At 38.7% G+C, this 18,584-nt stretch overlaps 1 protein-coding gene across 1 annotated transcript in view; it reads left to right on the forward strand.

Annotated features, from left to right (window-relative positions):
* GPATCH2L (G-patch domain containing 2 like) overlaps positions 1-18,584 on the forward strand; it is a gene marked incomplete at both ends in the record, with an annotated part of 53,274 nt that overhangs the window by 31,573 nt on the left and 3,117 nt on the right. The window contains 1 exon segment of the mRNA XM_079698812.1: positions 11,169-11,263. Coding sequence (XP_079554938.1) covers positions 11,169-11,263 — 95 coding nt within the window.

Raw genomic sequence — 18,584 nt, forward strand, 5'->3', positions numbered from 1 at the left:
AAGGATTGCTGCTGCTCCAACAGCAGATGGTGTGATTGGTGTTCTGGTAGAGGCGGTGGTATTGCTGTCAAGGACACAGTCATGGAATGGTAATAAGGAACTAGTGCTGTAGGCAGCTTTTCCCAAAATGAGAGATTTATTGATTGTGAAGGATAGCTGTTTTTTTTTTTTTTAACCATTATTGTCTTAGAAAACCATAACTGGAACTTATCAATTGCTACATCTCTTTGTGTGATGCACAAGTCACCAGTTGTAGTTTTTGAGTATCTTGTGGCAGTTTTGAGTTTTCTCCAACTTTCCTGACCTTTCCTCTATTTTGGGTGGTGACTTGGTAATGTATCACCATTTCCATTTATTCCTTCTTAATCTCATATTAGTGTGAGGCAGACTCAGGTAAGAATCTTGGCTTTACCTGGGTGAAAGACTTAACCTCCCCATACCTCAATTTCCTCACCTTGAAAATGAAAATATCAATATTTGGGGGGCTAGTGGGGCTCAAAATGAAATAATATATTTGAAAATTTAGCATACTGGTAGCTAAAATTATTATTTTTGTTATATAGTTACCACCCTACCCTGTTCTTAGGATAATTGCAGTTTTACAAACCTTGAGTTGGCTTCTAGAGTCGTTTGCTAATGAGAAGTAGTACAGCTTCCTGAGGTGCTTAAAATGACCTCAAGTGGACTATAAGAGGAGGCATTTGGACAGTGCTTGGGTGAAAAAGAGAGAGACCTTCCTGCCCGTTAGAGAGTTGAAATGTGATAGGCTGCACTCATTGTAATTCATTTTATCTGTTCACAAACGTTATGATCTGCATATCAGAGTTGTGTGCCCAGCTGGCTGTGCCACTTGACAAGGAGTTTCAAAGAGCAAAAAGAAGACTCAGTTCATACTGTTTATTTTGACCTTTGGAGCCATAGTAAACAGCCTCAGGTTTTACCTCAGGGCTTGAGGGAAAGAACCTTTTATTAGTCCTCTCTCTGTTGGGATGCTGTGATGCACAGCAGCTCTTGCTCACCTCTGTAGTGCCTTGGTTTTGGTCATGTGTTAGGAAATGTTTCCGCTCTAATGTTGTCCATAAGGCTGCCCAATCCTACTGGAATTCCCATTATATAGTACACAGTTCTGGAATCTTTTGTCCTCTGTTGGACAGTCTTGTTTATAGCAGCTCTCAGCCAGCTGGCATCTTACTGCCAGAGTGGAATGATGAAAGCATTTTCTCTCTCTCTGTTTTGCTATTGTAATATACCCATCCTTCCAACTGATGTGAAACTGTTCTGCTCCTGTGGGTGACATGAAACAGCTTCATGATATGCTAACCTTGGCCCAGCCAAGGGAAGTAGATTATGGAGAATTTTCATGTGCTAGTGAGCAGTTTGTCATAGACTGCTGAGGGTTAGTTAGGTTTGAGTGAATACACTAGTGGGATTGCTAGGATCTCTTCCTATTAGATAAAGCTCCTTTGTGTCCTCTAATTGTGAGGTCGTTTTCTCTCTCTGGCTGCTTCTAGTGTCAGAAGGCCTGGATCCTCTCATACGTGCAAGTCTGTGAAAATACATTTCCCCTACTGGGTGTTTAATAAATGTCAGTTAACCCTGAAGGTAAAAATCACATGTGAGGAAGGGGTTTCTAAATCCTTAGATTTAATCCTCTTTTTCCACAATTTACCCTCACACTTTCCTTGTTCCTTGATTACAGCTCAGTGTCTTGTATCTGTTACTTCTTTATGCGTCGGCCTCCCTCACTATGTTGTGAGCTCCTGGTGGATGGGCCCTTGGCTCAGTCATCTTGTATATAACCTCTCCACATCCAGCATAGTGTAGGGCTCCGTACATTTTTGTTAAAAATAATTGAGGTGAATAGATTAGTAATTAAGGAGAATAATTGGAATATATGATGTATATGACCTGTGGTCCTTAGAAATATCAATAATTTTTTCCTGATGTTACTTATTTGTGTGTGCTTAAGGAAAAGTACAGCAAATAAATACCGTTTCCCAATAAATTTTATTTTTATTTCATACCAAAAACTGAACTTTTCAATGAATTTTTAAAATGAGTGATTTTTGAAGGTGAACCATTCCTTAAATTAGCTTGCCATGGGCAGATAAAGATTGTTTTCTTTCCTTAGGAGTGACTCTAAACATCTTTGTTCTAAATCTAAAGCAGTCACTTCAGTTATTTTTTTTTTGCCAACGTTGGTTCTATTAAACATGCATGTATTTCTCAAAGGAAGGTTTTTTTGTTTTTGTTTTTGTTTTTCCCTAAAAGTACATTCCTGCCCCAGGGACATAGTGATCTGCCTAGTTTCCTAAGTAACACTGCAGTTTTAACAACTCACCTGATCTTTTCAGTTACCTGCAGTAAAAAATGAAATAGATTTGTTTATGTGTGGATATACGGAATACTCTTTCAATTAATTGTTAATCTTCAGCATTTCACCTTCACATTTATGAAGTGAATTTAGTGATTTTTCCTGAAGTAAGAATTTTTAAAGAGTGTATTTATTATTTTTAATGTTCATTCCACCTCCACCTCCCTGAGTTCTTTTCGGGAAATGCTGCTGAATGTGATGCTTTTAGGGGAAGTACTGACCCGGCATTCATGCTGTGAAAGAAGTAGTGCCCAAAGAATACTGAGGCCCAGATCAGATGAAACAGAAAAAGAGTGAGCTTCACTGTCTGTCTTTTCTCTGGGTTCATTGCTTGCATACTGGGGAACAATACTTTTATCTACATTTATATTCATTTAGTCATTCTGTTATTCTTTAAGTTAAATATTTAGATTTGTTTTATGGACTAGCTTGGCTTTGGGAATTTGGTCTATTTTTTCTAGCTCAGTAATTTTCACAGTAGGTAGAAGCTTTTGAGAATCACCTGAGGAAGAATTTCAAAATACACATTATAGATTCTTCTCCCATCCCAGCATGGTGGGAGATGTGTATTTTGTGAAAGTTCCTTACATGATTCTGATAACCATATGCCACTTCAATTGAGAAGGAAGTTTTAACTTGGTAGAGATTTTAGCTTAACTAATACTTAGCCTTTTTTGCCCCTGCATAATTGAAAGGTCTTGTCCCTCCTCACACAGTACATGGTTCAACACAAAAGCAACTGTGTACTGCTCTTAAAAAGAGTTTTTAAAAATCTAGTTAAATCTTCTGCCATTCAACCTATAAAGATGGGGGTTTGTATGTTGGTGAGAAGGGGAAGCTCACCCTCTTCTCCTGTCCTTTGTGATGCCTCGCCTGTGTGCTGTCCCTTTTCAGTTTCTGTCTTATGAGACAGTGACACAGAGTAAAAGAACACAATTTTCTTTTCTTCGGAATACAAAAAAGTAGTTTAATAACGAAAATAATGTAGTAGTTTATAATAACCAAAATATAAAAGGTCTACAAAAAAGTAACATGATACAAAAGTAAAACAACACGAATTAAAGAAATAACACATTAAACAGAAAGGGAGCCGAGTGGTTAAATACTTCTAAGTGAAAATGGGGGTGGGGATAGTTCAATCTATTTTTCCTTCCCTTCCTTAATTCTTTATGTCTACAATTTATAGATATGGAATTTTGGGGGATAAACAGAAAATTGGAACTGCCTCTTGCACAGGAAGCTGAGCTGCAGCAGTTGCCTGCCGCCACGCACAGGTCCCCAAAGAACACAAGGGGCCCTTCCAGCCCACACAGAGTGTTCTCCACTCCTGTGCAGGCCTCTCCTAACGTTCTGAATGTGCTGCACAGCACGGCAGGTTCATCTCCTGTCTCCTTTAACCCTCCCGCTCCGAACACCCAGCTTCCTCTTGGCTTTCCCCTGGCTCGCTCTGAGTTCTCGTCCTTCTTTGTCCTCTAAGGCAGCGGTCCCCAACCTTTTTGGCACCGGTTTCATGGAAGACAGTGTTTCCACGGACGGGGGTGAGGGGATGGCGGATGGCTCAGGCAGTAATGTGAGCGATGGGGAGCGGCAGATGAAGCTTCACTCGCTTGCCTGGCGCTCACCTCCTGCTGTGCGGCCCAGTTCCTAACAGGCCTAGGACTGGTAGCTGTCCGTGGCCCAGGGGTTGGGGACCCCTGCTGTAAGGTTTTTCCCAAGTAGGGAAAATTAGATTTCCCCAAGCTGTAAACTCTACCATTACTAGGGTTCACTTGGACCTGTCCTACTGTAACAGTTTGGCTGTCTCATCCTCCCTCCCCATATCTTTACTAGGAAGGGACACAGAGAAAAGATATCCCTTCTGTACTCAGCCCTAAGTTGTAAAGTTATTTTACTTCTTTTGAAATAGCTCTCCAACCTGGAAATGATCCTAAGAGAGATGTTTTAAGAGGGAAGGAGCACTAAGCTGAATTTTAGGAATGAGCATGACTTCTCTTTATCTCTGCCTCAGTTTCTCTCTTATGCAGATTCTGTAACTAGGAAAACTGTGCAGCTGGAAATGGGACTAGGCTACAAGCCCATTAGGGAAGAGACTGTCTGTTTTGTTCACCACCGTACTCTACCCAGTGCTCAGTAAAAACTCAGTGAACAATGAAAGAAGCAAAAAAAAAACCACCTCCTGAGTAGAAAGGCAATAGTCCACACAGAAATATACACTTTTACAACAAAATAAGGTTATTGACTTAATAAACTGTGTTACCTGGTTTCGGAAAGCCTTCAGTTCTTTCCTAAGTTCTAACCAGAGGAATTTACAAAATTTGAAGGTGTAACAATTAGGAGTGGGAATGGGGTGGTAGAAGTAGATCATTTACTGCAGAGAAGTTACAGGCTGAAGGCTTAGCAGTTGGGGTCGGGGGTCGTTTAATGTAGGGACAGTTAACCCTGAAGCCCTTAACATCACCGAGCTGGGACGAGTGGGGATCCAAGAAGCAAGGCCTAGAGGGTCTGGTAGTGCAAGGGCCACCTAAGCCTTTGAGTCCACAGCAGCCTTCTAAGGACATTGCAGAATATAGTGCAGTGAATAACTATGTGCAGAATAGTAGGTAAGTAATACTTATTTTCATTTTACTAAAATGGATAAGCATTAAAAAAACTATTTCCATTTAAAGCGGTTAAAAATGTAAACATTTTGGTGCATAAATGGCTTCATCTTTTTACTCCAAAATGTGTCATTCCTGGAAAATGTGAGATAAATATTACTTACTAGGTCCATAAAGGAGTGATAATATGTGCCTTCAACCATCTTACTGACATACATAAAACATGCAGAGCTGTGAAATGATGGATGGTGTGTAAATAAAAGGCAGTATTTATTTCATTTAGCTCAAGTTGATATTTTGAGAATTACTATCTTAAAACCCTTTTGAGTGCTTTTCTTATGCTTATTTTGCATCTGTCAAAACTTAGCATTTTATAAACATTGATTGACCTTGAAGAGCAATATTTTTTTATATATAAATTTATTTATTTTATTTTATTTATTTATTTTTGGCTGCGTTAGGTCTTTGTTGCTGCGCGGGCTTTTCTCTGGTTGCGGCGAGCCGGGGCTCCTCTTCGTTGCGGTGTGTGGGCTTCTCATTGCGGTGGCTTCTCTTGTTGTGGAGCACAGGCTCTAGGCACGCGGGCTTCAGTAGTTGTGGCATGTGGGCTCAGTAGTTGTGGCTCGCAGGCTCTAGAACACAGGCTCAGTAGTTGTGGCGCACAGGCTTAGCTGCTCCGCAGCATGTGGGATCTTCCCAGACCAGGGCTCAAACCCGTGTCCCCTGCATTGGCAGGCAGATTCTTAACCACTGCAACACCAGGGAAGCCCAAAGAGCAATATTTTTTAATTAAACTTTTTATTGAAGGATAATACACATACAGAGAAGTGTACAAAGAAATATACATCTGATGAATTTTCATGAAGCCATATCCAAGTAACCCAGCATCTAGATCCAGAAACAGAACATTAGCAGAAAGAATCCCAAAAGTTCCCTGTGCCTTTTCTAGTCACTGTCCCTCTTCCCCCACTACCCACAGCTCAAGGGTAACCACTGTCTTGTCTAATAACAGTTTAGTTTGAAGAAATGGTGTTAACATTTAATCTGAAAAGTTTTGGAGAGTCCTTTAGTGAGCTTAAGGTAAAGAAGAAAGGAGCATGGCTGTAAACTGTTACCCTTTGTTTGACTTGTTTCTCTTTCTGAAGGTCTTTAGGAGAAGCGTGATTGAATTAGAGCAAAGAGCTTGGATAGTTTATACTCAAGTACCTTGTTTGTGGAAAAGATGGAAGTTCTGTTCTGTACATTTTTCTGTTTTGAGGAGAAACAAAATTTGTAGTGTCACTTTCTTTTCTGCCTGTGTCTTTGGCTTCAAAGGGAATTATCACCTCTGCATTTAGACCTGTCTACCTTTGACCTTCTGTCCTCCATGTTTCTAATTATTAAATCAGCATGCTGATTTAGACTTATTCCCAGGACTCTGTAAGATATGAAAAATGGATCGTTTCCCTGTTTTACATGTTTATACTTACGTTTCACTTTGGGGTTTCAGAATTAACTATTCATGGAGTACCTAACTTATAGTTAACTCTTTTGCCGTGTAGATGTAAATGATCAATATAAGGTGATTTGGTGGAATTTTCCAAACCACAGGCTTTATATTGTAAATATCTGCCTGTTGTAGTGTTCTTTACATTCTAAAAGTTTTCTTATGATTTCAGTCAAATTCTTATATTTTCTTATTTATAAATTGAATTGATTTCTAAGCTTTTGCTCTTTAAAGAGTGTGTGTGTGTGTGTGTGTGTGTGTGTGTGTGTGAGTGAGTGAGTGAGAGAGAGAGAGAGAGAGAGAGAGAACCCATGTGCGTGCACAGGCCCGTATGCTTTTTTAAAATTTATTTATTTATTTATTTATTTTTGGCTGCGTTGGGTCTTCGTTGCTGTGCTCAGGCTTTTGTCTGGTTGCGGCGAGTGGGGGCTACTCTTCGTTGTGGTGCATGGGCTTCTCATTGGTGGTGGCCTGTCTTGTTGTGGAGCATGGGCTCTAGGCGCGCAGGCTTCAGTAGCTGTGGGGCACATGAGCTCAGTTGCTCCGCGGCATGTGGGATCTTCCTGGACCAGGGCTCGAAGCCGTGTCCCCTGCATTGGCAGGCAGATTCCTAACCACTGCACCACCAGGGAAGCCCTCCGTATGCTTTTAAACTGTGGAAGTTGCCAGATTGGGGACCTCTGAATAGGAAAATTTGCCCATTTTGCCTTGCTAACTAGGTTCTCTTAGATTGACTGAGGTTTCAGGTTTAAGACTATTAAGCCATGAGACTTGATTCCCCAAGTAGGACTACGAATTAGGAGTTCATCTGATATAATTTTATTAGAGTCCTTTTTATATGTTTTGTACTCTGGCTATGTTTTAAAAATTGTGGTAAAATATCATAACATATAATTTACCATTTTAGGGAATTCCCTGGCAGTCCAGTGGTTAGGACTTGGCACTTTCACTGCTGTGGGCCTGGGTTCAATCCTGGTGGGCACCTAAGATCCTGTAAGCTGTGCTACATGGCCAAAAAAAATTTTTTTTTTTTACCATTTTAACCACCTATAAGTGTACAGTTGAGTATTTTGTTTTTAGAACTTTTAGTCATTCGTATCAGTTTTATTCAACAGATATCTAGTGGGGATCAGCTATATGCCTTGTGCAGAAGTTGGTAGATCACTGGAAAGTTATGAAAGAAATGTAAATATGGTCCCTGTTCTCAAGGAGATTAGCCTCATTAGGGAAAAAAGATATGTATACACCGGTTAAATAATGATTCATGGTAGATAAGGCCTAAGATGTTCAAGGAAAGCTTTGTATAAATGTGAGGCTCATCTTGGTCCTTAGTCAGGGGTAGGATCTATCTAGGTTGAGAGGAAGGAGAAAGTAGGGAACTAAAATAGCAAAGCAGTGTCCTAGCTATGGCAATCAGAGAAGAAAAAGAAATGAAATAAATCCAAATTGGAAAAGAAGAAGTAAAACCATCACTGTTTGCAGATGACATGACACTATATATAGAAAATTCTAAAGATGCTACCAGAAAACTACTAGAGCTCATCAGTGAATTCTGTAAAGTTGCAGGATACAAAATTAATACACAGAAATCTCTTTCATTTCTGTACACTAACAACAAAAGATCAGAAAGAGAAATTAAGTAAACAATCCCTTTTACCATTGCATCAAAAAGAATAAAATACCAGGAGTAAACCTACCTAAGGAGGCAGAAGACCAGTACTCCAAAAACTATAAGACTCTGATGAAAGAAATCAAAGATGAGACAAACAGATGGAAAAATATATTCTTGGATTGGAAGAATCAATATTGTCAAAATGACTGTACTACCCAAGGCAATCTGCAGATTCAGTACAATCCGCATCAAATTACCAATGGCATTTTTCACAGAACTAGAACCAAAAAATCTTAAAATTTGTATGGAGACACAAAAGACCCCGAATAGCCAAAGCAATCTTGAGAAAGAAAAACAGAGCTGGAGGAATCAGGCTCCCTGACTTCAGACTGTGCTACAAAGCTACAGTCATCAAAACAGTATTGGTACTGGCACAAAAACAGAAATACAGATCAATGGAACAGGATAGAAAGTCCAGAGATAAATCCATGCGTCTGTGGTCAATTAATCTACGACAAAAGGAGGCAAGAATATACAATGGAGAAAAGACAGTCTCTTCCATACGTGGTGCTGGGAACACTGGACAGCTACTTGTAAAAGAATGAAATTAGAACATTCTCTAACACCATACACAAAAATAAACTCAAAGTGGATTAAAGACCTAAAGTAAGACCAGATATTATAAAATTCTTAGAGGAAAACATAGGTAGAAAACTCTTTGACATAAATCGCAGCAATATCTTTTTGGATCCACCTCCTAGAGTAATGAAAATAAAAACAAAAATAAACAAATGGGACCTGATTAAACTTAAAAGCTTTTGCACAACAAAAGAAACCAAAAACAAAACAAAAAGACAACCCATAGAATGGGAGAAAATATTTGCAAATGAATCGACTGACAAGGGATCAATCTCCAAAATATACAAGCAGCTCATGCAGCTCAATGTCAAAAAAAATAAACAACCCAGTCAAAAAGTGGGCAGAAGATAAAAAGACATTTCTCCAAAGAAGACATACAGATGGCCACAAAGCACATGAAAAGATGCTCAACATCACTAATCATTAGAGAAATGCAAATCAAAACTACAATGAGGTACCACCTCACACCAATCAGAATGGCCATTATTAAAAAGTCTGCAAATAAGAAATGCTGGAGAGGGTGTGGAGAAAAGGGAACCCTCCTGCATTGTTGGTGGGAATGTAAGTTAGTGCATCCACTGTAGAAAACAGTGTGGAGGTTCCTCAGAAAACTAAAAATAGAATTACCATATGATCCAGCAGTCCACTCCTGGGCATATATCCAGAGAAAATGAGTCTGTCATACAGAGTAAAGTAAGTCAGAAAGAGAAAAACAAATACCATATGCTAACACATATATATGGAATCTAAAAAAAAAAAAAAGTTCTGAAGAACCTAGGGGCAGGACAGGAATAAAGACGCAGACATAGAGAATGGACTTGAGGACATGGCGAGGGGTAAGGGTAAGCTGGGACAAAGTGAGAGAGTGGCATGGACATATATACACTACGAACTGTAAAGTGGATAGCTGGTGGGAAGCATCCACATAGCACAGGGAGATCAGCTCGGTGCTTTGTGACCACCTAGAGGGTGGGATAGGGAGGGTAGGAGGGAGACTCGAGGGAGGAGATATGAGGATGTATGTATATGTATAGCTGATTCACTTCATTATAAAGCAGAAACTAACACACCATTGTGGAGCAATTATACTCCAATAAAGATGTTAAAAAAAAAAAAGATACATGCACCCCAGTGTTCATTGCAGCACTATTTACAATAGCCAAGACATAGAAGCAACCTAAATGTCCATTGACAGAAGAATGGATAAAGAAGATGTGGTACGTATATACAGTGGAATATTACTCAGCCATAAAAAGGAATGAAATAATGCCATTTACAGCAACATGGATGGACCTAGAGATTATCATACTAAGTGAAGTAAGTCAGACAAAGACAAATACCATATGATATCACTTTTATGTGGAATCTAAAAAGCTATACAAATGAACTTATTTACAAAACAGAAACACGTAGAAAGCAAATTTATTGTTACCAAATGGGAAAGGTTGTGGGAGGGATAAATTAGGAGTTTGGGATTAACATATATACACTATTATATATAAAATAGATAATCAACAGGGACCTACTGTATAGCACAGGGAACTCAGTATTCTGTAATAACCTGTATAGGAAAAGAGTCTGAAAAAGAATGGATATATGTATATGTTTAACTGAATCACTTTGCTGTACACCTGAAACTAACACAGTATTGTAAATCAACTATACTCCAATATAAAAATAAAAATTAAAAAAAAAAAAGCTTACCAGCTATTTCATTGTTAAATCCATTGCCTTTCAGAGAATCTTTCGCTTTTCTAGCTTTGAAGCTCTCGCTCTTTTTTTTTTCTGGCCGCGACGCGTGGCATGTGAGATCTTAGTTCCCTGACCAGGGATCAAACGCACACCCCCTGCAGTGGAAGCACAGAGTCTTAACCACTGGGCCGCCAGGGAAGTCCCTTTTTTTTTTTTTGTTTAAATAAGCTGAATATTCGAGGGAACATATTTTTGCCACATAATGTTTTTAAAAATCAGAGAAACTAAACTTACTTATTTTGTGATATAGACACTATTAAAAATCCACATTTATAGTGATAGAAGGGTTAAACTTCCTATTAAAATTCTATGCAAATATCTGTGTTCATGTAGCGTTAAACTTTTCAATATATTACCAGTTGGGAATAGGTATTTCATTAGCGAGTTTAGAACAATTTCGGTTATAGTTTTTATGAAAAATAATTGTACAAAAAAGAGCATGTAATGAAACATATTTATTGAAATTAATCATGAATGTCTGCTGTTCTGAATTCAGATAAGAAGTTTACAGTGGATATATATAGTATATAAAGAATAAGTTATGATTAATTCTGAATAATCTTGTACTGACACTTGATGGCAAAGGATGGTGCCCATTTTGTTAGTATATGTCTATAATGGGTCAGGGGTTTCATCTGGGCTGAACATATTCTCTTACAATAAGAATTACAAAGTTAAAACAATATTTTTTCTTTCTCATATATGCAGACAGGCAAACATACACCTGGGACCGCCGTGTTCACGTGACATCAAGAGGAAACGGAAACCTGTGGCTACAGCATCTCTGTCCAGCCCAAGTGCCGGTAATTATATATGTAGTTATCCTTTATTGACCACCTACTGTGTGTCAGGCACTAAATTATATGTTTTATATACCTTTTCATCTCTGACCCTGAAGTCTGTGCTTTTTCACTGTGTCTTACAGCTTTCTTGAGTTTGAATCCCTATATTCCACTATCAACAGTCTGTAGTCATCTGTACTTTTGCTCTAACACAGACAGGAAATTAGGTGTGTGGTAATGAAAATCCTGGTAGGGTGGCAGTTTAGTCAATAGCGAAGGAGCCATATGGATTTATTTACTTTCATGTTCGGTATACAGCACAATACATTATCACTGTTTTAATGTCTTATAGAGTGCTAATATTTTACCATTCAAGAAATTTCTAATTAAGTTTTCAAGTTAAAACTTAAGGTTTTCTAGGCAAAACTGGTTCATAGAAACCAAAATAATGGTTATCTTCAGTGGGAGGTAGTGACCAGAGGAGGACATAAAAAAGTCTTCTGGGGGAAAAAAAAAAAAAAAGTCTTCTGGGATGCTGGAAATGCTTTATATCAAGAACTTGGTGGGGATTACATGAGTGTATACACATGTAAAGATTCACTGAGCTGCACATTTACATACATACAGGTATGTTATCCTTAAATGAAAAAGGGGGGATAATTATATATTTATATCAGCAAGAATACTGGATGTCTATAGATATTTTTCTTTGAAGTTAAGAGAAGATAATTAAATGTAATTATTAATCATAGGAAATAATACTTTGTGTATTTCAATACATTTTGGGGTGAATTGCTCTGGTTAAAAAGGGCATATCTGCTTGTAGGACCTATCAGAAATACCTATGGTTATTTTCTTGATGATGGTGAATTCACTCTGAGGGAATGGAGCATATCATAAATTATTTTATTTTCTTCAGAAAATACTATATATTATATAGATCAGAGTAATTGATACCTGAGTAAAGAGTAGACCTCAGACAGATAGGAACTCTTATTTCTCTAACTTTACTTAGTAAGTTTCAGCATACTCTGAAATTGACCTGTTTGAACTTCTGTTTGGAATGGTTGCTTGACAGTGGTTCATACTGAACATTCTTAATCATGGGTCTGATGATTGTAGTAAGTTTTTCTTAGTGATTTTCACATGGCCGTGCTCTGAGCTGAACATTTTACATGAATTATTTCACTTAACCTTTGCAACAACTTTATAAGGCAGATGCTGTTTTTATTCCTAGTTTACACATGGGAAAATTAAGGCTTAGAGAGGTTAAATCACTCACTGAGGTTATATGGTTGGTAAATTGTAGAGCCAAGATCAGACCAATTTCCCTATGACTCTTGAGCTGCCCTCTTAAACACTGCAGGTGTTTGGTCTTGTATACGACAGAATTGGTTCCAAACCATGACTCCATGTCAAAACCCAGATCCTCATCCAGTCTATGGAATTGGAAGCAATAAAACACAGTCGCCCCTCTTTATCCTTTTGTTCTTTTTTCCCCCTTAATATCTAGCTCTATTTTTAGCTTTTAGTTGTTTATAAGAGAAGAGCTGTTGAGAAGTTCATAATCCTTATTCCGTATTCAAATCAGGAAATGTACTGGGAGGTATTAAACAAGACTTGAGCATTCAGCAGTTCCCCTACTGAGCCCAGCTCCTCTCACTTGTTGACTCAGGCCTGCTTCACTGAACATTTTTTTTGTTTTCTATCCGCAACCTGAGTGCCCCATGGAGGTGAAGGACACAGCCCGAGCCCGCGCCATCAGTCAGTAGAACAAATGGGCTTGCTCTGCCTAACGTCGGGCCATCTCGGATTCCACCTCTTTTATAGAAATGAGTGATGAAGAGAGGTGCGTTCCGCTTTGCCGCTGTATTAATACACATCAGGGGCCAGCTCCTGCCATTAAATCATGCTCCCGCATACATCCGTTATCGGACTCTTCACCAGTGTGATGAACAAGACTGCAGATAGAGGCTTCCTTGTGTCATTCTTTATAGGGTTTTCCTAAAAGAATAAATAGCCCAGATCTCTGCCAACACTCTCTCCTGTCACTGTGATGAATTCAGCTTCTTTCTTAAACATGCAGCCACAAATCTTTTGCCTTTTCCCCTCCCCCACTCGTGGAAAGTTTTAAGTTGAAATTGACTGCATTTAAAGATACTAATAAGGCTAGAAAGGTGAAGAGCAAAAGGGAGTAACATGCCTTCCTGTCTTTTTGTACTAATATTAACAAAGGCCAGGGAATAGGACCTTTTCATAGGGTCATTAGGTAGATCCATCTTGAAAGTGTAGCACCTCCATTTTCTTCATTTTACCTCCACTCCCCTTCCCTCTACGGCTTTATAACATGCAGGTGCCTGGTGTACAGAGCCACCCCTGGATCCTAGTGAGTAGCTGTGTTAACCTGCTTTCCAGGTTGATACACCAGAACAGGGAATGCCCAGCAATGTCTCCCTCATGCTGAAGTGAACCAGCTGTCATATATGTTCTGAAAGATTGTAACTGGAAGAGAAGAAAGGGTTATTTTCTCTAAAATTTGAGAGGCTTAAGTAGTTATAAGAAGCATAAGGAACTCAGACAAAAACAAGACTTCTTTTCCTTGAGATGATTTTCTTCATTAGAATGGCAAATCAGAGCTTTGGGTGTGCAAATCCCATTCCTTCAAAAAGTAAACACATGGCTGTAGGTGAAGGAGAATTGGGATAATAAGATATTCTGTTAAGAGCCCTGACTTTTTTTTTTTTTTTTTTTGGCGGGATCTTACTTCCCTGACCAGGGATTGAATCCATGCCCTCTGCAGTGGAGGCACGGAGTCCTAACCACTGGACCGGCAGGGAATTCCCACGAGCCCTGACTGTTTTGGCCATCGCAAGAGCCATTTCTGACCTTCTTCGCCCTGGGATAGGATATGTGTCCTTAGAAGGGTACCCAAGAGTTAACCTGTTAATTAGTTACATAAGATTTCAAATACCAGGCCAGCAATGCTAGCGATGCATTCACAAGGGCAGGAATTTTTACCTGTCTTGCTCACTGCTGTACCCCACAGCATCTAAAAAATAATGCTCCACACATAGAACAGTCTCTAGATATTTGTTGTATGAATAAATGAATAGAATCTTAAAGATGAAACAGAGTGATTCTCAATATTATTCTAATCCTGTGATTGAATTCAGTAGTAGTTCCATTTCAGGTTGGCCCTTGTCTCAGGAGTCATAGGGCAGATTCTTATTGCCTGCTGTGCCTTTTAATTAAGTTTAAATGTTTTCTAAAGTTAAAAATGTTTTTTGAATAAATATTGAATGGCCACAAAAGAACATTTATAGAAAATGTATAAGATATAAAGAAAACCAATACAGCAACTATCCATATACCCACCATCCACTTTAAGAAAAGGAACATCACCTTTAAATTTTTCTTCCCACTCTCCTCAGAGGTAACCATTATCCTGATATATATTTTTGGTTAATCATTTGTCATTCTTTGTTTTTTTCAACTAGTTTTGACAGACATATGTATCTCTAAGCAGTATATTGTCTAGTTTTGCATGTTTTTGAACCTTGTGTAAATGGAATGTTGTATTTTATAAGTTACAAGTTTCACCCATTTATGTTCTTGAGATTCATTCAGGTCTTATCCTACCAGAGTCTATTCATTTTCTTACTTCCATATGTATGGTATTCCATTTTGTCAGTTGACAGATATAATACAATTAACCGTTCTTGATGAACATTTCAATCATATTCTTATGCTGTTTTACGCTATTGTGAAAAGTACTGCACCATTCTTCAGGAGAACATATGCAAAAGTTTCTCTTGGCCATTTCACAGTTCTTAAGATAGCTATATCAAAAAAAAAAGTTGTTTGAAGGATGTGGAGAAATTGAAAACCTTGTGCATTGCTGGTGGGAATGTAAAATAGTGCAGCCACTGTGGAAAAAGATATGGTAGTTCCTCAAAAATTTAAACATAAAACTACCATGTGATCCATGGTAGTTCTTCTGGATATATACCCAAAAGAATTGAAAGCAAAGATTTAAATAGATATTTGTACACCCATGTTCATATAGCAGCATTATTGACAGTAGCCAAAAAGTAGAAACAACCCAAATGTTCATCACTGGATGAATGGATAAAAATGTGGTATATACATTCAATAGGTTATTATTCAGTCTGAAAGCCTTCATTATAAGAATGAAATTATGAATGTTACAACATGGATGAAGACAACATGTTAAGTGAAATAAGCCAAACACAAAAAGGATGAATACTGTATGATTCCACTTATAAGAGGTACCTAAAACAATCCAATTTATAGAAACAGAAAGTAGAATGGTGGTTGCCAGGGGCTGCGGGAGGAAGAGAACGTGGAGTTATTGTTCAGTGGGTAGACAGTTTCCATTTGGGATGATGAAAAAGTTCTGGACATGGATGGTGGTAATGGTTGTGCAACAGTGTGAATATACTAAATGCTACTGAACAGTATGCTTAGAAATTATTAGAATGGTACATTTCATATATATATTTTACCGTCATAAAAAATATGTAGCAAAACAGTTTTTCTAACAGTTTTTTTGTTTTGGTTTGGTTTTTTTAACATCTTTATTGGAGTATAATTGCTTTACAATGGTGTGTTAGTTTCTGCTGTATCACAAAGTGAATCAGCTATACGTATACATATATCCCCATATCCCCTCCCTCTTGCATCTCCTTCCCACCCTCCCTATCCCACCCCTCTACGTGCTCACAAAGCACCGAGCTGATCTCCCTGTGCTATGCAGCTGCTTCCCACTAGCTAGCTATTTTACTTTTGGTGGTGTATATGGGTCCATGCCACTCTCTCACTTCGTCCCAGCTTCCCCTTCCCCCTCCCCATGTCTTCAAGTCCATTCTCTACATCTGCATCTTTATTCCTGTCCTGCCCCTAGGTTCTTCAGAACCTTTTTTTTTTTAGATTCCATATATATGTGTTAGCATACTGTATTTGTTTTTCTCTTTCTGACTTAGAGTCTGCAGACTCTAGGTCCATCCACCTCACTACAAATAACTCAATTTTGTTTCTTTTTATGGCTGAGTAATATTCCATTGTATATATGTGCCACATCTTCTTTATCCATTCATCTGTCGATGGACACTTAGGTTGCTTCCATGTCCTGGCTATTGTAAATAGTGCTGCAATGAACATTGTGGTACATGACTTCTTTTTTTTTTTCCTGTGGTACGCGGGCCTCTCACTGTTGTGGCCTCTCCCGTTACGGAGCACAGGCTCCAGATGCGCAGGCTCAGCGACCATGGCTCGTGGGCCCAGCCGCTCCGTGGCACGTGGGATCTTCCCGGACTGGGGCACAAACCCGTGTCCCCTGCATCGGCAGGCAGACTCTCAACCACTGCGCCACCAGGGAAGCCCCATGACTCTTTTTGAATTATGGTTTTCTCCGGGTATATGCCCAGTAGTGGGATTGCTGTGTCGTATGGTAGTTCTATTTTTAGTTTTTTAAGGAACCTCCATACTGTTCTCCATAGTGGCTGTGTCAGTTTACATTCCCACCAACAGTGAAAGAGGGTTCCCTTTTCTTGATACCCTCTCCAACATTTATTATTTGTAGACTTTTTGATGATGGCCATTCTGACTGGTGTGAGGTGATACCTCATTGTAGTTTTGATTTACATTTCTCTAATGATTAGTGATGTTGAGCATCCTTTCATGTGTTTGTTGGCAATCTGTATACCTTCTCTGGAGAAATGTCTGTTTTGGTCTACTGCCCATTTTTGGATTGGTTGTTTTTTTGATATTGAGCTGCATGAGCTGCTTGTATATTTAGGAGATTAATCCTTTGTCTGTTGCTTCATTTGCAAATATCTTCTCCCATTCTGAGGGTTGTCTTTTTGTCTTGTTTATGGTTTCCTTTGCTGTGCAAAGGCTTTTAAGTTTCATTAGGTCCCATTTGTTTATTTTTGTTTTTATTTCCATTACTCTAGGAGGTGGGTCAAGAAGGATCTTGCTGTGATTTATGTCATAGTGTTCTGCCTATGTTTTCCTCTAAGAGTTTTATAGTGTCTGGCCTTACATTTAGGTCTTTAATCCATTTTCAGTTCACTTTTGTGTATCGTGTTAGGAAGTGTTCTAATTTCATTCTTTTACATGTAGCCGTCCAGTTTTCCCAACACCACTTATTGAAGAGGCTGTCTTTTCTCCATTGTATATTCTTGTCTCCTTTGTCAAAGATAAGGTTACCCTATGTGTGTGGGTTTATCTCTGGGCTTTCTATCCTGTCCCATTGATATGTATTTCTGTTTTTGTGCCAGTACCATACTGTCTTGATTACTGTCGCTTTGTAATATAGTCTCAAGTCAGGGAGCCTGATTCCTCCAGCTCCATTTTTCTTTCTCAAGATTGTTTTGGCTCTTAGATGTCTTTTGTGTTTCCATACAAACTGTAAAATTTCTTGTTCTAGTTCTGTGAAAAATGCCATTGGTAATTTGATAGGGATTGCATTGAATCTGTAGATTGCTTTGGGTAGTGTAGTCATTTTCATAATGTTGATTCTTCCAATCCAAGAACATGGTATATCTCACCCTCTGTTTGTATCATCTTTAATTTCTTTCATCAGTGTCTTACAGTTTTCTGCATACAGGTCTTTTGCCTCCTTAGGTAGGTTTATTCCTAGGTATTTTATTCTTTTTGTTGCAGTGGTAAATGGGAGTGTTTCCTTAAGTTGTTTTTCAGATTTTTCATAATTAGTGTATAGGAATGCAAGAGATTTCTGTGCATTAATTTTGTATCCTGCTACTTTACCAAATTCATTGATTAGCTCTAGTAGTTTTCTGGTAGCATCTTTAGGATTCTCTATGTATACAGTATCATGTCATCTGCAAACAGTGACAGTTTTACTTTTTCTTTTCCGATTTGGTTTCCTTTTATTTCTTTTTCTTCTCTGATTGCTACGGCTAAAACTTCCAAAACTATGTTGAATAATAGTGGTGAGAGTGGGCAACCTTGTCTTGTTCCTGATCTTAGTGGAAATGGTTTCAGTTTTTCACCACTGAGGACAATGTTGGCTGTGGGTTTGTCATATATGCCCTTTATTATGTTGAGGTAAGTTCCCTCTATGCCTACTTTCTGGAGGGTTTTTATCATAAATTGGTGTTGAATTTTGTCAAAAGCTTTTTCTGCATCTATTGAGATGATCATATAGTTTTGTTTTGTTTTGTTTTTTGCGGTACGCAGGCCTCTCATTGTTGTGGCCTCTCCCGTTGCAGAGCACAGGCACTGGACGTGCAGGCTCAGTGGCCATGGCTCACGGGCCTAGCCACTCCGCAGCATGTGGGATCTTCCTGGACTGGGG

Source organism: Hyperoodon ampullatus (assembly GCF_949752795.1).
Source record: "Hyperoodon ampullatus genome assembly, chromosome: 3".
NCBI lineage: Eukaryota > Metazoa > Chordata > Mammalia > Artiodactyla > Ziphiidae > Hyperoodon > Hyperoodon ampullatus.